This window comes from Marmota monax, unplaced genomic scaffold (assembly GCF_021218885.2).
Source record: "Marmota monax isolate L192 unplaced genomic scaffold, Marmota_monax_Labrador192_F-V1.1 WCK01_AAM20220418_F8-fsc00037, whole genome shotgun sequence".
In the NCBI taxonomy this organism is placed as follows: domain Eukaryota; kingdom Metazoa; phylum Chordata; class Mammalia; order Rodentia; family Sciuridae; genus Marmota; species Marmota monax.
The window spans coordinates 7,192,982-7,217,924 of NW_026693245.1; the positions used below are offsets into that span (position 1 = coordinate 7,192,982).

At 33.8% G+C, this 24,943-nt stretch overlaps 1 protein-coding gene across 2 annotated transcripts in view; it reads left to right on the forward strand.

The window, feature by feature from the left end:
• Window positions 1-239: 239 nt before the first annotated feature.
• Window positions 240-24,943, forward strand: part of Ndufs4 (NADH:ubiquinone oxidoreductase subunit S4) — a 107,443-nt gene continuing 82,739 nt past the window's right edge. For both annotated transcript variants that reach the window (XM_046456346.2, XM_058583118.1), the window contains exon 1: window positions 240-389. In XM_046456346.2, the coding sequence (XP_046312302.1) occupies window positions 292-389 (98 nt within the window). In that variant the 5' untranslated portion in view covers window positions 240-291. The remainder of the gene's footprint in view (window positions 390-24,943) is intronic.

A 24,943-nucleotide genomic window follows, 5' to 3' on the forward strand; every position in this document is an offset into this window, starting at 1 on the left:
TCTTCTGGACTTTCCATTATCATTTTAAATAATAAGTCCTACCAACTAATAAGGATTATTTTTTTTTATGGGGCAATATTTACACTCAATGCACTTCTTCATTTTTCTTTCATCCATTTTCCTTCTTATCTCTTTCAACCAAACCTTTTAACTCTTTTCTAAACCCCAGTATTGGAAGGAAAGCAGACACCACACGAATCCGTTACGTTGCGGTTGTACTGGCTTGAGAACGAAGGAAGTTAGACCCTTGCGGGGATCCGTCCTCCCATCCTGCCATTTGCCTGCAGCAAGATGGCGGCGGTCATAATGTCAGTGGCGCTGAAGCAGGCGTTGTTGGGGAGAAGAGCAGCGGCTACAGCTGCTATTTCCGTTTCCAGGGTTCCAACCAGGTAACAGAATTGTCAGGCTTCTCCTTCAAGATTCTCAGGTTCCTCCACAGTTGAGGAGTCCTTGCTGGCCGGGTCCCGGAGGAGGCCTCGGGAAAGCGTCCTCCGCTGACCCTCTCTTCGGGAGAGGGCGGCGGACTTACGACTAGCTGCGTTCGCCGGCGCTGGCCTGGCGAGTGGGGGTGTGAATGCGGATAGAGGGAGCCGGACCTCTGGTTTCCTGGAAACTTTTGGTCCGTGGCCGAGGTAGAGGGTCTCTGGGGAGTGGTTATCTCGGGAACTCTGAGCGGAACCTTTGCCTTCAGAGAAGGACAGGAGTCTCCTTGGTTTCTCTCCCCACTTTCGCGGCCCTTCCGTTTGTCACCTGTTTGCTCACCACTTCGGTCTTTGGTGTAAGTGGTGTTTATTGGGCTTCCGAACAGAAAGATTGTTTAATTAGTCTGCGTGGCAGGAAAACTTTTTTCTTAGGAATTTAGTGTTATTAAAAATGTCATTGCTAGTAATTTTGGAAGACATTTCTTAGTTCTTATTTTATACGGTGTTGGGGAGGAGCCCGTGGCCTCGCTTGCCAGGTGCGAGCTGTTCCGCTGAGCTACATCCCGAGCCAGGGAAGGTAATTTTTTAGACTGATGGTAGTCCCGGAATTGTTCCCATCCATAGTTTTACTAAAGCATCACAATAATTTAGCAATTGTTTTATTGTATTGCTTTGAAGCAATACAATGTGATGGTGGTTTTATTTTTTTTTACTGCCTTACTTAATCCTTCACTTCCATATTTCTCTGAATTTTTCTGAATTCATTTCAGTATTAACAGCCTACACACGTTACATACACAGGTTAGCATTTTCATCAGCAAAGTCTTAATGTTTTGTCGCTTTTTACACAGCCTATTATAAATACAACCTAGGGGCTTATATTAAATGTCTACTGCATGCTGTGGAGACTACACTAAATGCTTAGACCAAAGTTGGAAAGATTGGACAGGGGTAGGATTGGGGTGGGAGGAGGAATGTGAGTGGTTAAAGATTGAATAGAAAACGCGTTTCAATGCTATTAATGTAACGCTAAACAAACATAAAGGGGATGCGGTAATGCAGAGTTAAACGAGTTAATTGGAACTTTTGGAGGTGACTTATTAGGCTTTTAAATACTGTTATGTGGAAAAGAAGAGGGTTTACTAGATAAGTTTAGTGGCTTCTGAAAAGACTTGAAGGCAATTGTGGAGCAATACATAATGTAGAATAGCTAAAAAAGTAAGGTTCTCAAACTGGGGAAAGGTAAAAATTAATTTTTAATTTAGTGTTCTACATTTGGGGAACTTGAAAGTAGTTCTCTGAAGTAAAATACTCTACTGAATAACTTAAGGCTAGTATAGCGGTAATCCTGTTTAGTTCTTCCCCCTTGGACATTTTGGGGATTAACTGTACTTTCATAAATAATAATGTACTCATGGTAGCCCTAGAACTGAAATCAAGTTTGAAGGGATCATTGCTGTAGGTTAATAAAAACTTGTCAATATATCTAAGTTTAGGGCACAGCCATTTTTTTGGGTTTATAGATAAATCTCTAAATCTAAGATTTTAGATTTTGGGAATTGATGATAATTATGACTACAAATCCAAATTTAAGAGTTTTTTTTTGCTTGCAACTGATATGAGAGATTTGAAAATAAAATTTTAAATCATTCAAGATGACTTTTGATTCACATCTTAAAAAACTTAAGCCAAGGTAAATAGTTTTTAAATACAAATTAATACATTTATTTACGTTTTATACATTTTGTTGTTGTTTTTTCCCCAGAGAGCCAATGATGTTCATCTTACTTTGAGGGAAATTTGTGGTTCCTTTCCCTTAAATGTTATTTTGAAGCTCTCTTTTACTATTATGCTTTGAGAGTAATGAGAATCTGAAAAGGTTGAGTGAAAAAAGAACCAACTAATGGGGAAATAATGCATCAAATTTTATTGTAATGCTTAAAAATTTGCAAATGACATTTCAGATATTTTGAGTAAAATATGAGAGTGGAATCAGAAGGCATATAGGAAGGAGGGGAGTTGGGAATAGAGGAAAAGAACTATCAAGGAAGTAGTAAGCTGCTACATTAACATTTGAATTTACTTACAGTATATCAGTAAAAATCAAAAAGCTAAACAAAATCCAACAACATATACACACAAGCTAGAGAAAAGGTTATTTAAATAGAGCCAGTGATTTCAGCTGATCTACTGAGCTTGTGCCATAGAGTGTCCATTTCCCTGGATTGAGCCTGAGGTGAGAGAAAACTTAATAAATCATCTACATTTATCCTTACTTTCCTAAGGAATTTTCCAGGGTAAATTTAACTATTTAGGATAGCAATGTGTCACCAGATAAATTTGCATTCTTTCAAAATAGCAATACTTGGGACTTAGGTTATTTGATGTGGTGTTATTTATTTATTCATTTTGATGTTTTCATATATATTTATCTCACCTAGTCCTATATCAACTTCTCAATTTAAACTTGATCTGTGTTTACCTCAAACATAGTTCTTAGGGTGGTAGATCCTCAGTGGTTGTTAATTAATGACTATAGTGGGGACTAAGTGATTGAGACCTCTTTGTAAAGTTTATTTTGTGCTCCAATCTATAGTTTTATCTGTTGCTTTATTTCCCAGTATGCAATTGAGTCTGCAAGGACCACTGATGAGCAAGGGGTCCTAAGATTAATAACAGTTCTATGTATATTTCATCTTTCGGTGAAACAGGCTCAGCCAAAATTTGAGAAACTTTTGGAACATTTAAAACCAATAGGTTGGTTTCTACTTCAGATAAAATGGATAAACAGATTCCTATCCCTCAGGTGCAGCTAGCTACTTTTGCTGTCTTTGTTAACGTATCAGACAGTGTTTGAGAGCTTGAAATATTTTTGAAGTATTTTTGAAATATTTTTCCTCATTACAAATTCCCAAACTTGGTTGATCCGTTTTCATCAATAGCATACATGTTTGTTGATTTCTTCTTAGGAAAATTGAATAGTTCAATACATATAAATATTAGAATAGTGTCTGGCACATAGTAAACCTTCCCTAAATAAATACTAATTTTATTATTGTTTTGAATAGGCTAAATATTTTTCTCTTCTTTAGTACTTTTGATAGGTATTGTGATAGATTGTTATGTCCCTAGTCCTCAGCCAGGCGATTTGCTTTGGCCAGTGAAATGTGAGTGGAAATGATGTGCCATGCCAAACTGAAGCCCAAAGAGCTGTCCTATTCTGCCATGTACCTTTTCTCTTTGCTGTGAGATAATCATGGGCTAGGTGGAGTCTGCTCCTTTAGACCAGAAAAACAACATGGAGCAAAGCAGAAACTGGTTTTTGTAGATTGTATAAAATGTAAATGGAATGAGAAATAAAGCTTTGTTGTAAGCCACAAAGATGTTTGATTTGTTGATTTCTTCAGCATAACAACCTATACTTTTTTTTTTAAAACACGGACCCACAAACATTTGCAAATGAGCATGTTTTAGCATATGAAATAAGGATATCAGTAGTGAAATCACAAACCTTTTGAAGGCTGCAACAAATCCTTTTTTTTTGTATACTATACTGCATCTAGTTTAATGGCTTGCACACAGCAAGTAAATTCTTATCACATAGATGAAGAAATACATATTTAGAAATGAGAGAGTGTGAGGAAAGGCAGGAAGCCATAGGCAGTGTTTCTGATAATAGCCTCATCAGTGAAAGCCAGGTAAGTAGTAACATACATAAATGTGAATTAAAAAATACCTACAATAAATATTTATTCTTTTCTAATTATTTGTAGTGGCTTGAATTTAGGATTTTCACCTTGAATTCTATTAATTTCTGGATTGAAATTGTGTTATTTGTAGATTTTTGTACTCATACACTTTGACAAGCATCTTGACCCCCTCTTTTTATTCAGTTTAAAAAGCAAGAGGCAGAAATAGATTTATTTGGGAAAGGGTATTTATTGGATTATGACAGCCTCATGTAATTAGGGTAACTAACTTCATCTTTATATATAACTTTTTAATTATATGAGGGGCTTAGTGGAGAAAGATGGAATAATTTGATTCCTGTGTAATACCTGCTGGAAGAGGTCACTTTGGGGATGAGGTAAATGAAGAATTCAGGTAGAATACATATGTACCAAATACAAACAATGTCAAACGGAAAAACTTCTAAAATGTATCATATCCCTTGGTAAAAGTTAATGTTTTGCGGGTGGGTACAGTCCTGGGGATTGAACCCTTTCCAGGCAAGCAGTCTACTACTGAACTATATTCCCAATCTGAGTATCATTTTTATGTATTTATTTTGTGCTCCAATGAATAACAGCAGCTAGCATTTATTTCTCACTTCCTGAATATCAGCTAGTGTGTCATTATCTCATGTATTTCCCACAGTAACCCTGTGAACTCAGTGTTCTCATTTTTTTTCAGATGAGGGTACAAAAGTGAAACTACTAAAGTTTATATTGCTTGGAAAATATTCTGATTTAGTTGTACATGGGAGGCAAGCACTCTTACCAACTGAGCTATATCCGCAGCCCTATTTATCTAAATGAATATTTTGACTTTTGCAGTTAGGAATATTGTATCTGATAATTGTACATTAAAACCTCAGTATCTTCTGCCTTTCAGCAAGTTGTGTTCTTTATTTGCAAAACTATCTGATATTCTTATGTTATTCTTGTTCCTTTTATACAAATGAAAGGGGTTAATATTTTTAAACTATGTGTTTTTTCCCTCAATTTTGTAATTATTTTGTGAGTGACTTCTTATAGGTGACTTCATTATACTTTTTTTACCCTCTTAAACAAAATACATAATTTTGTATGTATTTAAATACATTTAAATGAGGTATGCTGAACATAACTTTTTATGTTTTCCTTACTGCAGTGATAATTAGGAAAACAGTCATTATATTCTGCTACCTTCAAAACCTTATCAAGTGTGTATTATGATACTTGAGTTCTTATGTCAGCTTTTTAATAGTATTTTTTAATAATGTTTTTGTATTCTTTTTAAAATTTTTTTTAGTTGTTGATGGACCTTTATTATATGTAGTGCTGAGAGTCAAACTCAGTGCCTCACACTTGCCAAACAAGTGCTCTATCACTGAGTTACAATCTCAGCCCTTTGTATTCTTTCTTGCCAGCCTGTTTTCCTTTAGCTGTTTCACCACCTCTTTTCATTTATCATATGCTTGAATATTAAGCAACTAAATCTTAATTAAGCTCTTAATTAAGGCTTAATTAAACTCTGATAATGGCTGAACTTTATTGTGATTAAAATCTTAAAATTCTTTAAGGCTGATGGATTATACAGTTAATATTTGAGTTCTAATAACTTTGTTTTGTTTGCACAGTCCAAAGATTCTGGTAGATGGGCTGGGGTTGTGGCTCAGTGCTTGCCTCACATATATGAGGCACTGGGTTCCATCCTCAGCACCGCATAAAAATAAATAAACAAAATAAAGATGTTGTGCCCATGTATAACTAAAAAAAAATTAAAAGATTCTGGTAGAACTTTATTGTAACTGAATTAAGCAGTGGCCACTTTTTTTATAGTGACTATCATTAAAATATTTGAATATTTTAGTAAACTATTTTAAGTCTTGCCCCCTTTACATACTGATAGGAGAACAACTTAGAAGTGCTATTTAAAGTTCAGTTCTTTTTATCTGTTGTTTTGATAGTTAAATACAACCTTGGGTTCTTAATAATTAGTTGCTCAAATGTAATCTTTTCTTCTTGTCTAGAGTCAGTGGACTTAATTTTTTTTTCTGAGATCATTTTTCAGTTCAGTGGTTTTTAGATGTTTGCTGTGCATCAAAATTACTAGTTTTATGTATACAAAATTCAGATGCCGTGGCCCCAATATTTTGGTCCAGTATGTTTAGGTTGAGGCTTAACTCTGTGGTGATTCTGATTTTCTGATGGGAAGCTGGCTGAAAACTTTTTTTTTTTTGGTAAGTTTTCATTCAGAAATAGTTTTCTTTGGGAGAGAGATAGAGGAAATCTCCAGAAAGAAAATTGCTTTTATTGATGAATATTTTCTTAATCTAAATTAAGTTTTATGCTTTTCACCCATGTGCAATACAAAGGCTTTGGGAGGAGGTTGTTAAAAGGGAGAGAAGGTAGTTTGATAGTTTTGGAGAAAGCCGACCATATTACTCTTCTCTAGAGACTCTTGTTCTTCCTTTTGGAAGGCTCGGGTTTAATATAGAGCAGCTGTTGAACTCTGCCCTTCAACATTTTAAGAAGTGTTTTATCCTTTAAAATGGAAATGTTTTTGTTTTGTTTTGTTGTGGGGGAGGTGGTCTTTGGCTGACTGTAGTTCTCTAAGAAAGTTTCTTGCTTCTCTAGGGTTCTCTTGTTTCAGTGATTTTTTTTTTAGAATTGTTTCAGATGCTGGGGAGCACCACCTTTGAGTGTAAAGATCTGACTGCTTTTATAATGTTTTGCTATATCCTTAACAAAACTAGATGAAGAGTTTATTTCTTTGTGTTTTCTAGGGTTTAGAAATATATTCTTTCCTTTATTCAGCTGCTTCATAGGACTTACTAGACAAAAGATCCTGTTCTAGATGACTGTTAAGAAAGCCATATGGTTCTCCTAAAAATGTCAGTCTGTCTTGATGAGATTTAAAGTGAATACAGATGTTTTGAGTACTACAGTTCTTTTGAGGACTACCACTCTGAATGAAAAGAGTACTTCTTTTTTCAAGAAATTTTTTTCAGTATACTTATAGAAATTTGCATGAAGCATATAAGCTTTGTTTCTATTTCATTAACCTTAATTAGATAGTAGTAATTTTACTATTCTTATTATAAATGAGATTTGGAGAAGTAAAATACATCTCATAGCTTTTGTTCATTTCTTGTATTTATTCAACTTTTTAAAAATGTGGAACTTAAAATGCTTTGTTAACAATGTTGTGTGATAAGAAGTGATGTTTTGACAGGAAGGAATACCTTTGTGTATGGTCAGTGCCTTCTATCATATGTTAACTTTACAAGTTATAGTTCGTAGATTCCTATAATATTTGACTTGAAAGAAAATTCTAGGTTCATCCAACCCAATCCTTTTGTTAATGCAAGGGTCTTGAGAACTTTTCTTCTTCTTGATTATCTAGCTGTTGAGGAAGTATGGTGAATTTCTGGGAGCTCTAGAAAATGCTCAATATTTTTAGATTCCTTGATACGTTATATTTCTCTTTAAAACTATACAGAACAGGTTAAACCCCTTGTGAACTTTTCAACCCCTCACATTATTGAAGACTTGGTTTTCACTCATTCTCCCTCCAGGTCTATGTTCTAGACTTAGCATCTTCAGATCTCTTACTCTATTAGTGACCATATTTCCTGATGCTTTACTGCCATTTGGTACTCCCTAGGGATGTTTTCCATTTTGTCATTGTCTTTCTTTGAATTGTATTCTATATTTTAATTAAATGAGATTATCAGATTATAGTTCAGCTAAGTTTGAATTGAAGAAAATTGACACTAGGTTAAATTTTTAATCATTTTATTTTAAAAGATTATCATGAAAGAAATTTTACCTTTTTCTTGTGGCATATAGTTCTTAGAATCTGCCCCCCCCCCCACATCCATTCTGTTCTTAGAATTTTAACTGGTGTAGAGAGTTCTGTAATAACCACCATAATCAGTACAGAATACCAAAAGACTTCATTACCCCACTCCCTCATGTTATCCCTCCCTGATTTCTGTAATCCCTGGCCACATTTATCTTTATAGATTAATAATTTTCTAACTGTAATATAAATAAAATTAATCAGTGCACAACCTTTTGAGATTAGCTTCTTTTAGTCATCACAATGTCTTTGAGATTCATCCAAGTTGTATATATCAATAGTTCATTCCTTTTTACTGCTAAGTATAGTCCATTATGAGGATGTATCATTTTATTTATCCATTCACCTATTGAAAGACATCTAGATTATTTCTGTTTTTTGGCAATTATGAATAGAACTATTATAAACATTTGTTTACCAGGCTTTATGTGAACATGATTTCATTTCTCTTAAGAGTAAACAAATACCAGGGGAGGAGATTCCTGGATCAGAGTTTAATAAGTGTATGTAGAACTTTATAAGAAACTGTCAAACCATTTTGCAAGAGTGGTTGTCCCATTTTGCTTTCTACCTCCAGTGTATGAAAGTTTTAGTTGTTTTGCATCTTAATTAACATTGGTATTTTTGGCAAAGCCAATCTAATAGGTGAGTAATGATATTCATTGAGTTTTTATTTTGTAACAACTTTATCAACCTATAATTCACATATCATAAAATTTACTCATCAAAGTATCTAATTGATCATTTTTAGTATATTGACACAATTGAACAACCATAACCACAGTCAATTTTAGAACATTTTCATCATTCCAAAAAGAAACCCTATATATATCAGCAGTCACTCCCTGTTTCTCCCTTCCTCCAGCCCTAAGTAAGTACTAATCTACTGTTTGTCTCTATAAATATGCCTGTTCTGGACCTATCATATAAATGGAATTGTAGAGTATATGGTATTGTAGAGTATATGGTATTTGTGTCAGGCTTCTTTCACTTAGCATAATATTTTCAAGGTTTACTCAAATTATAGATTGTATCAGTATTTGATTCCTTTATGTTGATGAATCATCTGTATGGATGTACCACATTTAATTTGTCTGATAAACTGATGGGCACTAGGGTTTTTTCCACCTTGTAGCTATTACAAATAATGTTTTATGAACATTTGTGTACCAGCTTCTTTGTGGACGTGTTTCAATTTTATGGGTCGTATGCCTAGGAATGGAATTGCAGAATAATCTGATAACTATGTTTAGCCTTTTGGATAAAATGCAAATTGTTTTCTTTAGTGGCTACAGCATTTTACATTCTTTTTTTTTTTTAAATTATTTTTTAGTTATAGGTGGACACAATGTCTTTATATTTATGTGGTGCTGAGGATCGAACCCAGTGCCTCATGCATGCTAGGCGAGCGTGCTACCTCTGAGCGACAATCCCAGCCCCCATTTTATATTCTTACCAGCAGTGAATGGGGGGTTTGGTGTCTTCATAGCCTTTCAGATTCGTATTGTCTTTTTTTAAAAAAAATTATAGCCATCTTATTGAGAATAAAGTGATATCATGTCTTTGATTTGCATTTCTGTGATGGCTAATTCATTGTGGTTTTTTGTCATTGCTGTTGTCATTGTTTTAGTGTTGGGGACAAGGTTTTGCTAAGTTGCTCAGGCTGGCTTGGAACTCAAAATCTTCCTGCCTCAGCCTCCCTGGTAGCTGGAATTAACGGGTACACACCACTTTGCCTGGCTCCTTATGGTTTTAATATGCATTTCCCCATGTTGAACTTGTGAAGTATCTGTTTATGTGTTTTGCCCATATTTTAATCGGGCTCTTTATTTTCTTATTCCTTAGCTTTGACAGTTCTTAAATATTCTGGATAAAATTTTTTTTTTTTTTGTCGCTTAAGGCAGGAAAAAAAAGTTATTTTTCTCATCCTTGTTGACTAGGATGACTCATCCTAGGGACTCATGGATGAGTTCCCCTTTAATAAAACACAGATGAACAGAACAGCATACAACTTTATTTAATGTAAGTCTTACTTGATACAGGAGATTTCTTAAGGAAACAAAGACCTAAAGTAACAGTTGAACCTATGTTTTTTATTCTTAGTTTTGATCAAGAGTGAATAGTCAGGAGAGATGCCATAGGGAAAAGAATGTGATCTAAGGGTAGTAGGAGAAACTTTGCAAGCCATATTTGTTCATTCTTTGACACTTCAGAATAAAGGGTGTGCCTTTCCTGTAGGCATAGAGAGAGCACCACTCACATGAGAGTCTTAATGATGTGTTGCAGGGAAGATTGTGAAATCCCTTCCTAGATTTTATAACCTGCTTTAAGGAAGAAGGGTAGGGGAAGAAGATGAGAGAGTGCTTCCTGCTTCTACAGTATGCCGAAGTAGCATATTTTGGGGTATAGTTATGTCAGGTATGTAGTTCATAAACATTTTTTTAATAATCTGTAGCTTTTCATTCTCTTAACAATATCTTTCACAAAGTAAAAGTTCTTAAATTTGATTAAGTCCAGTTTATCAGTTTTTTTTTTTTAATGAAGTGTGCTTTTATTGTATTTAAGGGCTTTTTGCCTAACCATAGGCCATGAAGATTTTAAAAAATATTTACTTCTTGAAATTTTGAAGTTTTATGTTTTGCATTTAGATCTTTGATCCATTTCGTATGAACTTTTGTATAAAATACAATGTTTAAGTCAAGGTTAATATTTTGTGTATATAGATGTACACAGTTCCAGTACTACTTATTGAAGTTGTCTTTTTCCTTTTACATTTTCTTTTCTTTCTTTCTTTTTTTTGGGGGTGATGCTGGGGATGGAACCTAGAGCCTCACACTAGTTAGGCAAGTGCCCTATTACTGAGCCACACTCCCAGACTATCTAATTATTCCTATTTTTTTAAAAATAGTTTTTGATCTATTTGCCTAAATCCCTTTGTCAGTATCACACAGTTTTTATTACTATAGCTTTATATGTTTTTTGTAATTGAGTAGTTACGGTTCTTCTAATATTACTTTTTCTTATTTTTTTAAAGCTATTCTAGTTTCTTTCCATCTAAATTTTATAATCAATTTGTCTTTTTGAAAAATCCTGCTGGAATATTGATTAGTACTGCTTTAATTCAGTTTGGGGGAATTGACATTTTTTTCCATGTTGTCTTCTAATTCAGAAACATGGCATGTCTTTTATTTGTTGATTTCTTTCATGAATGTTTTGTGACTTGAATATGCGTATCCTATATATATTTCTTTAGATTTATGCTTAAGTATTGCAATTTGGGAACCTGTGATAAAATGGCACTTTTATTTTATATATATATATATATATATATATATATATATATATATTTTTTTTTTGTAGGTGGATGCAATACCTTTATTTTAGTTTTACATAGTGCTTAGGATCAAACCCAGTGCCTCACACGTACTAGGCGAACACTCTATCATTGAGCCACAACTCCAGCCCATAGCAGTGTTTTTTAAGTTTCATTTTCTGATTGTATATTTGCTGTATGTAGAAGTAGGATTAATTTTGTGTTGATTTTTATATCCTGAAACTTTGCAAAATTCACTTGTTCTGTAATTTTAAAAAATAGATTCTTTGTGATTTTCTAAGTAGATAACCATGCATTTTGGAATGAAACAATTTATTTCTTCCTTTCTAATCTCTAGGTTCTTTATTTCTAAGAGGCTGTTATGTTAGATATTCTTAGGGAAAACTTTCAGTTTTTCACCAATAAGTACAATGTTAGGTAAAGTTTCTTTCTTTCTTTTCTTTTTTTTTAAATAGATATTCCGTTTGCTAGATTGAAAAGGTTCCCTTTTGATTCTGGTTTGCTAACAGTTTTTTTTCTTGAATGGATGTCGCATTTTTTTTTTTTTTTTTTTTGCCTGATGCCTTTTATATATCAATTGGTACGTTTTGGTGGGTCTCTTTCTTTAAACTGTTAAATATGATGGATTACATCTATTTGATTTTCAAATTGGATTAGCCTTTCATTCTCAGAATAAACCCCACTTAATTGTGTTGTTTTATTTTTGTATAATGCCATATTTGATTTGCTAAGAATTTGTTGAGGATTTTTATACGTTATGTTTATGAAGAGTACTGATTTTTAGTTTTCTCTCTTTGTACTATTATTGTTTAAATTTGGTATCAGAGTGATGCTGGACTCATAACATAAGCTAGGAAGTGTTTCCTCATCTTGTTTTCTTTTGTATTGCTCTAACTTCATTTCACAAATTTTGATAAGCTATATTTTATCTTCATTTGGTTCAGAATATTTTATTTTCCCCAAAGCTTGATTTTTGATCCATGGATTTAAATAATCTAAATGAAGCGTTTTGCTTAATTTCCAGAGATTTTTCTTTCTTTCTTTCTTTTATTGATTTCTAGTTTAATTTCATTATTCTCTGAGAATCCAGTTCCTTGGGCTTTCCCTTTGCGGTATCTATCACAAAACTTGTGGCTTTCCTTACCTTGATCTATAACATTGTTCTATCAAAAGCAGAAGCTAAGGAACTAGAGGACAGAGGGGGGGGGGGAATCCAAAAGAGCAATGGATGCTGACCCCACCTTCTTAGAACCACAGCTCCAATGAATGGAGAAAATCCTCCTGTAGAGTTTTGGCTCTTGCAGATTTCCATTGTTGCCACTGCATGTGGTCACAGTATTGCTTAAGGCTGGTCCATGGTGTGTAATAATAAAAGGAAGAGAGAAAATAAATAGGCATTTTCCATAGTCTCTCAGCATAAATTCCCTTTCTTGCTGCTTGGGGCAGAGGGCTTCTTCTAAGAGCAGTTCTGGTTTCCAGTTAAATTCCGGCAGGGGACCTTTGAGGCAAAAAATAAGGTAAACTGTTAGATCAGTGATTTCTGGTGATCTTGCCTTGTCTGCCTGCTTTTTACTTTTCAGAGGCTCCAAATTTCTGCTGCAAGTATCCTGTCCAGATTTATTATTGCATTCAGTGGGAAAGACAAGGTGAAGTGTGCTAATTACACTTACCATCCTAGAATGAATTATTTTTAAAGCTAATTTGGAATATTTCTTGCATTCTAGCATATCTGAGTAGATTTGAAGGATTAAAATGACAAAAAAATTCTTATATGGTCAGATTCTGAACCAGTTGATTCTCAACTCAGAAGACATGGAAGAATTCATATATCAGTATCTTAGAAATGCAGCACAGAAAGAGTTTCAAAATACATGTGCTCTTGGTTGAAAATGATGACATTTTAATAAAAGACGGAAGTCTGTAAGTGGTTTAGAGGCAGAAAATTACGTTGGATCATTAATTTAGACCATCAAACAATAATTGTTAACTTTTTTGAGAGAATGTGAAGGTCAGAATTTTGAATAATCAGTGGAAGTTTTGGTGATTGAAATTAATAAATAGAATACATACACAAATATGTATATTATACACATACATAAAATTAGAATTATATTGTTTATGCTAGCTCTTGTGTTAGATCTTTTTTTACTTTAACATGTCAGAAGGCTAGAAACTCAGGTGACTGTTTTAGGCGGGAAGAGGGAATTGCTCTATATCACCAAGCCATGGAAAGGATAAGGGTACAGCTAACTGTCTCAGAGAAAAGAGCAAGAAAGCTACCAGGCTGTCTTTTTATAATATATCTTTATCTTTCTCTGAGTCACATTACTACTACAGGTTACTTTTTCCATATATTGCAGGTGTCATAACTGATGGTAGTTTTTTTCAGGTTTATATTTTATAGCTTTATTACCAGAGAAGGACTGAAAAAAATCTCATTTTTCTGATACCAAATTTAAAAATCCTGGAGAGGGACTGAAGTTGTAGCTCTTGTCTGGTATGTATGAAGCTCTGAGTTCAATATTTAACCTCATCAAAAATAAATAGAGAAAGCAAGAAAAGAAGAGAGGGAGAGAGGAAAGATGTGTAAGTAGGTGTTAGGGAAAAACTTGATTTGCAGCCTCAGGTTTTACTATTATACTCAGTGTTTGTAATTCTACTTATTCTTTGTATCATATGCATATAGATCACAGGAACCTTGGAAGTCGGATGTAATGAAAGCTTCCCTTTGCCTTCAAAAATGAAGAACAGGAATATTTTATATAGCAATGTCTTTAGGGAATGAATAAAGTTTGTATAATATTGTATAGGTTGACCTCCTTTCTAATGAACTCTGAAACTTTTCTGGAGTTTATTCACTCATTCAACAAATTTGTTTCTAGTTTTAAAAGCCTGAATTTCTATAGACTTTATTAGTATGTGTATTTTTGGCATATTTGCTTTCAGGGTAAACAGTGTTTGAACCTAGTGAGACAACTGTTATGTGCCAGGATTGACCAGGAACTGTGTACAGTATAACATTCCAGCAAAGAAAGATCAATCTATAGTTTCCTCTTAAATTTGAGAATATGATAGATAGTCTAGTGGCCTAGAAGATCTCATTTCCTGGGTAAGCACATATTTTCATTTTCTTCAACAGCTGCCTTTTAAGCTCTTGTTCTTCCCTTTCTGCTATCTCTCCCTGATAACTGTGGTGGTAGTCTTGTCTTCCATCTTATTAATGTCTCAGCATACTATTTTAATGCATGATTAGCACTGGGATGAATATAATATTCATCTGAGGTTATTTCACAAATTTAGTTTCCTTATCCCTTGGTTGACATTCACAACATTATTGTTTTGATGAGTCCATTGTAGTTATTTCTTACAAGTGGCCCCTTGTTAGGCCTCAGGTTTTAATTTTGGTCCTAAATTGAATCTTTTGGCTTTTGAGTTCAAACTATTGATATGGCCAGCTCCCTTAATAATTTATTAACAAGTCCTTGATCCAAGTTTTGGGAAACACTGCTTTCTAGAGCTTTTCTATTACACGTTGGTATTAGCCATATTGTTGGGCTATATTCTTAGCCTTTTCATCTTGAATTACTTTATTACATCCATTTATCCTAGTCGTTAGGAGAGCTTGTTCTGTGATTAGCTCTACCTGCACTTGAGTCTCACCTCTGATACTTTTTATTTATGTGCTTTGTTCCTATTTCCATTTCTGTAAAATAGAGATAAAATTGCTATTTTGCAAAGTATATAAAGTACATAGTGTGGTGCTGAACACCATCATCATTATTCTTTCTTTTTTATTTCCTATATTTTCTTTCTTTTTTATTTCCTTTCTCCTTTCTCTTTATTTCTTTTCCTTTTGTAAATTTCTCTTCCTAGGTTGTCAGAACATCCTGAATTTTGTCTTTATTTATTCATAGTGTTTTGTTCACATGTGTATCAAAGAATTTTCTACACCTGACTTTTTCAGATTATGACCTCCCATGTATTCCTCGACCCAAAGCAATTTTTCTTTGGCACTCACCATTCCACTGAAATAGCTTTCATCAAGGTCAGCAGTGACCCTGTTGCTAGGTTGAATATAGAGTTTTCTCAGTCTTTATCTTACGTAACTTTTGCAATCCAAACAGATGACTTTCTCATTCTTGAAAGATTCTTCCTTTCCCTTCTGTTTTGACTTTGCTCTTTCTCAGTTCCCTTTGAAAACTGTTATCTTTTGATCAATCGTTGAACTGTCAGTGTCTCTTAGAGTTTGATTTATAGCTGTTTACACTTTTAACAAATTTCTAAATGTTTAAATTGTGTAATATTTCACATACACATGAGTATATTTAACAAATATGTTAGGAAGCATAATAGCAAAATAAATTCTGGTGAATTACCAGTACCCTTTTTCTTTGTACATTTTAAAGTTGAAAAATGGTTCCTCAAATATGTCCATATCCTAAATCTTAGATCCTATGAAAGTTACCATATGGCAAATGAGTCTTTGCAGTTATGATTAAGTTTAAGATGTTGAGATGGAGAGTTATCCTGGTGGAACTTGTGGTATCACAATGGTCCTTATAAAAAGAACACAGGAGTCAGAGTAGAAGGCAGTGTAGTCTGAGCAGAGATTGGAAATGATGGGATCACATACCAAGAAATGCAAGCAGTTTCTAAAAGCTGGAAGAGAAAGGAACTACTTCTGCCCTGTAACCTCCAGAAGTAACCACCTCTGCTTGTACATTGATATTAGGCCTGGGAAATTAATGTTTCACTTCTTACTTCCAGAACTGTATGAAAGTAAATTTATGTTGTTTTAATCCACCAACTTTATGGTAATTTGTTACAGCAGCTATAGGGAACTCATATATTGTCCTTGTATCTCATTATCTACCATGATTTCAATTTACCATCTATTTAAATCCTAAACGTGTATACTTCATTTTTATCATATGTACTTGTTTTTTTTAAGCATTTTTTCTCTTCTAACCTTTATTTTATTTATTTGTTTTTATGTGGTTCTGAGGATCGAACTCAGTGCCTCACATGTGCTACGCCGAGCCAGCCCTCATATGTACTTTTTAATTCAAGAAAATTAATACACATACATGGCAACCAGAAGTTGATCATTACATTTTTTTCTACTTGACAGTCATTTAGTACTCAACTAGAGGAAGAGTAATTTGTGGAACTGTCTGTCTTAAGAGAGATGGTTGTGGGTCTCCATTGGGGGATTATTCCTAAATAATTTTCTGGGGTTATTTTTATTAGTTGCTATTTTTGCCAATCTAAGTCAATCTAAGTGTTTCTAACACTTTAAAATTACTCTCTGCTTAAGATGTGATTCTGTACCTTTTTTTCTGAATTCTAGACACTTTGATCTAATCTACTTTGGACTTTCACAGGCATATGCTTCCATCTCAGCATATCTCAAACAATTTGATGATCATTTTTCCCTTCTTAGTTACTGTCACCAGTACCCAGTCAGCTGTCTAAGCTAGAAACCTAAGCTTTGTTCTTATATCCTTCCTCTCTTGGGCCTCATATCAATTAGTTATTAAATCCTAGTACTCATTTTCTTATTCAGTTTCCATCTTTGCTGCAGTTGTAGCTACTATCATCCTGCTTCTTGACCAGTCTCCATTTGATCAGTGTTAATTTGTACTTCATATTGCATACAGGGTGAAGTCCAAACTTCTTAGAATGTCACTGAGTACTTCATGTTCACTGCTCACATCTTCTGTTCTTTCCTAGGCATTCATATTTTCAATAGTTTCTTCCTCGACTGATCTTCAGCTATACATTAAGTCTATGTTGTAGTGTTTCTGAACTACTTGCAATTCCTGAATGCTTTTTCTCTCCCTGTAATTAAGATTCTGTTTTACTAGACTGTTTCTTCTTCCTTTGTCTCTGGGCCTGCTGTGCCCCTGCCTTCCACCCCTAACACCCTTTGCCCTTTTAAGTCCTATTCATTCATTAGCTAACAGTTTAAACATTCTTTGAGGAACATTGTTTGAATTTACAGAGTTAGATTAAGTACTAATTTGGTGTGGGTTTAGAGTTCCTGTTGTTACCTTGTACCTCTTTCTAGTACAAATTGAGTGTCTTTTACCTGAAATGCTTGGGACCAGAATAGTTTTGGATTTTGTAGTTCTTTAAATTTCTGAATATATGTATATGCATAATAAGATCTCTTGGGGGTGGGATTCCAGTCTAAATGTGAATTTCATTTGCTTCATATATACCTTGTACACATAGCTTGAGGGTATTTCTGTGTAATGTCTTTAATAATGTGTGCATGAATAAAGTTTGGTACTATGGAATTTTCCACTTATAGTATTATGTTGGTGCTCATTAAGTTTTGGATGTTGGAGCATTTTCTATTTTGGATTATTAGATTAGGGATGCTCAACCTGTATTTCCTATACTTCATTGTGATTCCTTATTTACTTGTCTTTGTTTCCCTCTAGACTAAGATCTTTGAAATCAGGAACTGTTTTCTTCTTTACCAGTGTGTTTTCACAGCATTACACAATGCTTATTATATAATAGATTTTTAATATACATTTGTGGACTCATTTGATGGTGGAATAGTGTAGAGATTACATATGTTCCACAGCATCATCCCTATAAGCCCGATAATAACATTTTAGGGATTCTTTTTCTTATGAAATAACTTTGGGTTTTAAATATAACCATCCTGAACAATAAATATCACAGATTACTGCAAAATGATAGCTTTTGTAGTTTTCTGATGCTTCTTGCTTCTTCCATACTATTGAATAATAGCATCATAAACATTAACTTAAAACAATGTTTACTAAAAGGTGCAAGTGGAATTCTGTAAGATAGATTTTTGTGCGATTTGGGTTCTTCTTAGAATATTAAAAGTTTTCCATAAAAGAATGGAAATCTATTTCAAATCTAATGAATTGCCAATATAAAGTATTATTATTATTATTTTCTGTAATGAATAATGGTACAGCTATTATGCTGTAGATTTTGGAATGGTGGACTACTCAGAATGCAAAATAAAGTCTCTTGGCTTTGGAGGTTGAAAAGATTCTGTTGTTGAACAACCACATGATTTTATTCAGTTAAATTTATTCATTTGTATTTATGTTAGAAATAAAAGTAATTCAAAAACAATCTCCTATGGTTTAAGGCATATTTGAGTATTATAGGTTTGTTACATTTTACCATTTTATTTAATTATTGGAAGGGAATTGGAAAGAGACAAAAATAAGTATTGGTAGAAATATTTGGGGACATGAATTCATGTCTTTTCAACCAAAATTAAAATACTGGTTATATGATAGTATGCTTAAATTTAAAAATAAATCATCGATCTGATTGACAAAACTGTACTATTCATAATAAGTGCTCTTTTAGTCAGCTTTTTCGCTGCAGTGACTTAAAGATCTGACCAGAACAGTTTTAGGGGAGGAAAAGTTTATTTGGGGGCTCATGGTTTCAGAGGTCTCAATTCATAGACAGCAGGCTCCATTCCTTGGGGCTTGAGGTAAAGCAGGACATCATGGTGGAAGAGTATGGCAGAGGGAAGTGGCCAACATAATGATCTAGAAGTAGAGAGAGAGGTCTCCACTTGCCAGATACAAATATATACCCCAAAGCTACACCCCCAGTGAACCACTTCCTCCAGATACACCCCACCTGCCTCCAGTTACCATTTAATACCATCAAGGATTAATTCACTGATTAGGTTAAGGCTATCCCCAATCATTTCTCTTCCAAACCTTCTTGCATTGTCTAACATATGAGCTTTTAGGGTACACCTCACATCCAAACCATAACAAGTGCTAAATATGTGAATGATTCACAGTAATGTGATGCTAAACATTTTTAAAGTGGCACATAATAATGATACAGAATAATAGGTTTCAATGTACCATATTCATACATGCACATGACATAGTTTGATCAGTTTCATTCCCCGGTACTATTGCTAAACATTTTAAAAATCTTTCCTAATCCTGGGGCATTGGATACTCAGTGAAAGCAAAAGTATCTGGACAGGACAGGCAAATAGGCTTCAGTATGGTTTCCTAAGGAATTTTTTTCTGACAATCCTACATAATTACACCACATTACTCTCAAATACATAGTTTTTTCCTCTCTGCATAGAAAAAATACCTCATATATACCTTTATCATTTGAATAATTTGAATAATCATTTGTAATTGGCATTCAAATCAATTACATTGAAATTATGTTTATATGTCTAACTTCTAGTAAACTATAAAATCTTGAAAGCTAGCTATTGGGTCTAGCTAGAATTGTGCATAAGATCTATATAGTAGATGTTTCAGTAGATATTTGATGAGTTGAGAATAGCAATTAAAATTTTGGTATATATTTTTAAGTATATATTGTCTACAAAGTTCAACTGAGTTTTTAAAAAAGGTAGATGCACTGTGCACTGTTATATAGCTAATCAGTTTTAACTCTTGCCCAATTTTTACAATTCCTCTTCAGAGTATTTTATATTTTTTTCTTTCTTTGGTCATTTTCTTTTGTTTTCATTTTCAGTGCTGGAAATTGAATCCAGGACCTCAAGCATGCTAGCATGGTTTCTACTACAGAGCTATCCCTCTAAACCCCATGTATTTTATTGCTTCAGTGTTTACTAATATAACAAAAACTATTTTAAAGTTTTAAAATAGCTTCTTTTGGTGAATTTTTTTCCTCTTTATTTTTTTTTTTTTCATACTGGGGCTGGAACCCAAGACTTGGTGCATGCTAGGCAAGTGCTCTACCTATGAGCCACATCCCCAGGCCAGGTAAGTATTTTTTTAAATGAAGAAATGTTAGTATGAATAGTCCATGGAAAAAGTACTGGTTTTTATGCTTATTTTTTATTATGTTGGTTTTGTGATTAAAATCAAATTGCATATACAATTCTGACAGTAGTTCTTATTAAAAAGTCATTGGTTTAGACTTCTAGTTGGGTAATTTACTAAGAGAAGACAGTGGGAGTTTAAATTACTCTGGTCACAGTTTAATTGACTGGATTTGGATGAATCTTAAAATGGTTGGTAAATTTTTCCTAAATGGTAGGAAGGCCTATAAAACCAAATTTAATAACAAGCAGGTTATTCTTCATTCAGCTAACTACTATGAAGTTTTATGTGTGTTTGTATCTGTGTGTCATAATTTATTTTTAGGTAGCTTTTAGTACTGGTATTCATATATATTTCATTCTCTTTCATTTCTGAGGTGATAGATGACCATATTTTGTAATTTTGTTTTAAAATTCTACTGGGATTTTCTTTTTTAAGTTTAAACAAATTCATAGGTCTATCAAGTTTACAAACATGAATTATTTTTTTTTCAAATGACACTGCTTTGCCTAGTAGTACAGAATATTTTCAGTTTTTCTTTTATTAATAACTCACTGATAGATAAAGTAATTTGTTATTAAATCTTTCCTTGGTATGTATTTGATTTCAAAACAATGATTGCTTTAGAATAGGCCTTAGATAGAAAATATTATAGTTGTTTAGGAAAATGAATTATTTATTTTTTCAATCTGAATCTATTTTAGCTGAATCCATGCCTTAAAGTTGTCATGGATTTTAAGATTAAGCTAATAAAAACTTTTAAAGCTTCTAAATGGAATTCAGTTGTTAGTTTAACAACTTTAGTCTCTCAAACTTAATAATAATGATTGTTGCTAATAATTTTGCTTGGATTATGTCAGGAACTGTGCTAAGTGTTTAACATTTATATCTCATTTAATCTTCACAGAAGCTCTATGAGGTGATACTTTGGTTGACAAAAGGTAGACAATACTAAAGGTAGTATAGGACAATAACATTCTGATGATATGAGTGGTCATCCATATAGTCAAGTCAAACAGCATGTCATTGATGAAGAAGGCTCTCAGGGACTATGATGAGAATCTTGATTCAGTAAAGCTAAATAACCATAGTAGTTTGATGGCAGGACTGGTCAGATCATAGAAAAATGTCTTTCACAATGTACAAGAGCCTAGGCCTAGATTGAGCTTTTAGCATTGTTAGTGTTAGTGTGCTGAGCTCATTACATTGTGAAACCTTGTGGTGCTCATATAGTTTTTCTAGCCAACAATATGTATTTTAAATACCACTCATTTCATCAAGGAAAAATCATTTAAACCTTGATTTATGCTAACTAAAAAAAACCCATATTTAATGTAATTTTTTTAAAAAGAGAGAGAAAAATTTTTTTAATATTTATTTTTAGTTTTCGGTGGACACAACATCTTTTATTTTTATGTGGTGCTGAGGATCGAACCCGGGTCCCACCTGTGCTAGGCGAGCGCTCTACTGCTGAGCCATAATCCCAGTCCCTAATGTAAATTTTAATAATGGTATATAAAGTACATGTCCCTGAATATCCTCTTCTGGAAAGTGTAAATAACTATCCTTAGGGTGTACTTTAAATTAACTTGTATACATTAGGTAGTATTATTAATATTGAAGGTTTTTTTTCCTTGTGTTTACAGCTGGACTAGCAAACATTTATTGACCATGTGCCAAGTATTTGCTAAGACTTTATTATATATATTATCTCATTTAATCCTCACAGTAACCATATGTCATATGTAGAAATACAGTTACCATTGCTTTTCAGTATAATATTGTAGAGGGGAGTACTGGGGATTGAACTCAGGGGCACTCAACTACTGAGCCACATCCCAGCTCTATTTTTGGTCTCGCTGGGGTTGAGGCTCAGCGGTAGAGTGCTCGCCTAACACATGTGGGGTCCTGGGTTCAATCCTCACCACCACCATAAATAAATAAATAAATAAATAAATAAATAAAAGATATTGTGTCCAATTACAACTAAAAAATAAACATTAAAAAAAAAAAAAAAAGACAGGGTCTCACTGAGTTGCTTAGCACCTCTCCATTACTGAGACTGGCTTTGAACTCAAGACCCTCCTATCTCAGCCTTCAAGCTGCTGGGATTTCAGGCATGCCACCGCACCCAACTGCTTTTCAGTATACTATTTTGAATAGTCGATGGCAAAGAGATCTTTCCTTCTCCCCCTCCCCCTCCCTTTCCACATATATATATATGTATATATATGCATATGCATAAAATAAATTTTGTGTAATTCCCTCTCATCTCTTCTTCTACCTGTTTATTTATTACTGCTGTCTCCACCCATCACCTTCCAAATCATTGTTATTAGTTTCTAATTGGTGGAATTTGTTTATGTATACTCAAGAAAATCCGTTCTTCTTATTCTGCATTTTTCCAAAAGATGAGGTATATTAATTATGATTTTTATTTCAATTTTACTACTTTTATTAAAGTTTCCACACATGCAAAAAATTTGAATACAATGAATCCACAAACATACCACTTAAATTTCACATTTATTAATATTTTGCTATCCTTTTGCTTATTTTGCATATATGTGGATATGAATGAGTAAGATGCATATATGCATATATTCTCTTTTACCTAAGCCATTTGCAGTGTACTTCTCATGACAAGTATACTTGTCATGGTACTCCATCCCCAAATGCTTCTATTTTCTATGTAAAAATGGAAACTTTTAAGTAAAGAGTGGCATGAGTGGTTGGAAAATATTTTTGAGAGGACTGGAGGCGGGGAGGCCAGTTAAATGATTGTTCTATTAGTCCAGGTGAGAAAGAATGGAGACAGAAACAGAGAGGTGGATTTGGTAGTACTTTGCAGTTGATGGTATGGAAAAATGTCAGCTATTTACATTTGTTCAGGCAAAGTCTGGAAGAGATGTGCTTGATCATCTTTTTGTAGTATTCTCTCTACTCTTGTCACTAAATGAATTGGTTCTGCTTGTTGCTAAAGGAGAAGAAATGAACATTTGTTTCTACACTAGGCACTGCATACCAATTACTTAACATGTTATTTAATTCTACCAGTAACTCTGAGGCATTATTATACTTTCTTGTGCAGATGAGAAAATTGAAGCTTAGTGTTGTGAAATAATTTGTTCAAGATCATGTTGCTGTTAAGTGGCAGATCTGAAATTTTAACACGGATCTAACGCTATTAGAAAAAATTATAAATGTTTATGATTTTTCTTCTAAATACATTGTTATTATTCTTAATCATGTGATCATCAGCCTCGAGAAATATTTGTCCAAGAGTGTCATATTTGCTGATGGACAGACACATTGTCTTTGAATTGTAGAGCAAGCAGCATCTACCACTAGCTTTTTCTCTGATGTTGTTATGATATAATGTTGTTAGTCTGTTCACTGTTGTCATGTCTTAGAATTTCAGCATACTTTCTGCAATCTTATTTACTGTTTAAAGAATCCCCCCCACCCCACCCCCCGCCCCGTACCGGGATGATTGCACCCAGAGTTGCTTAACCTTTAGCCACAGCCCCAGATCTTTTAATTTTTTATTTTTAGACAGGGTCTCACTAAAGTGCTTAGGGCCTTGCTAATTCGCTGAGGCTGGCTTTCAACTTGGGTCCTGCTGTCGCAGCCTTCTGAGTCTCTGGGATTATAGGCATGGGCAACCACGAGGGGCTGTTTTATTCTAAAGTAAAAATTAACAAATTGGAAATTTTTAAATGCATAGCCCTTTCTTCTTTATTTGGGAGGTAGATTGTCCGAGATGAAACAGTAGCTTTAGAGCTGCTGTGAAGAAATTATCCAAAGGCTTTTTGATCCCTTCTGAGCTTCTAAGGCATAATAAAATAAATCGTGCTGTCCTTTACACCCAAAATGTAGCTTTTCAAATGTAACATCTTTATTCAGTTGAAAATAGGGAACTCTCAAGATATAATACTGTGAACCTCATACAGTATAAACAGACATCATATAGCATATCATATGGCATTCCATAAAGAAATTCATGATTAGAGAATTGCTTATCAAGCTGTATCAGTTTGATACTAAACCCGAAAATATCTCTGACTTAAAATAACATTTGTTTCTTGTTCATGATATAATACGTACCTTTTGTGGGACAACTAGGAACTCTATTCCATATGTCCACACTTGGTGTCCTACACTGACCACTGTTGGTTTCTAATGGCAGAGGAATAGTTAGGCATTGATTTTTAAAATTTGTGCAAAATAGTGTTACTTCCTCCCATATTTCATTGGCCGAAGTAAGTCACATGCTTACACCCAACTCCAGAGGTGGCAAGGAAATATAACCTCACCATATGCTTAGAAGAACTGAAATATTAGTGTACAGTTCTAATGCATTAGTGCACAGCCCTAACACAAGTCTTTTGAAGAATATACATATTATTCATAGTTGATTAGTACATTAACTTTTTAAACAGATGCTAACTAAGTTGCTCTGAAGTAATCCTGTTTTGATCAAATCATGGGTTTTGAAACTGAAAGGTAAACTAGGTAACTGAAAATGTCCAGTAGTTATTTATTTACCTAGAGGAATCACCTGATTTATTGGGCCTACTTTTCCTGTCTTGTTCATGACATTTTCATAAGGATATTAAGGAAGATTTGATATTATGTGTTTGCTTGTAACATAAATCTATTAGTAAAGAAATATTCAAAATCATCCCCTATTTTTATGCAAGATGTTTTGAATAATGGTGCCAGTGAAAGGTCTGAAAACTCACAAGGTTGGTAATTGGTAGGACATATGGTAACAA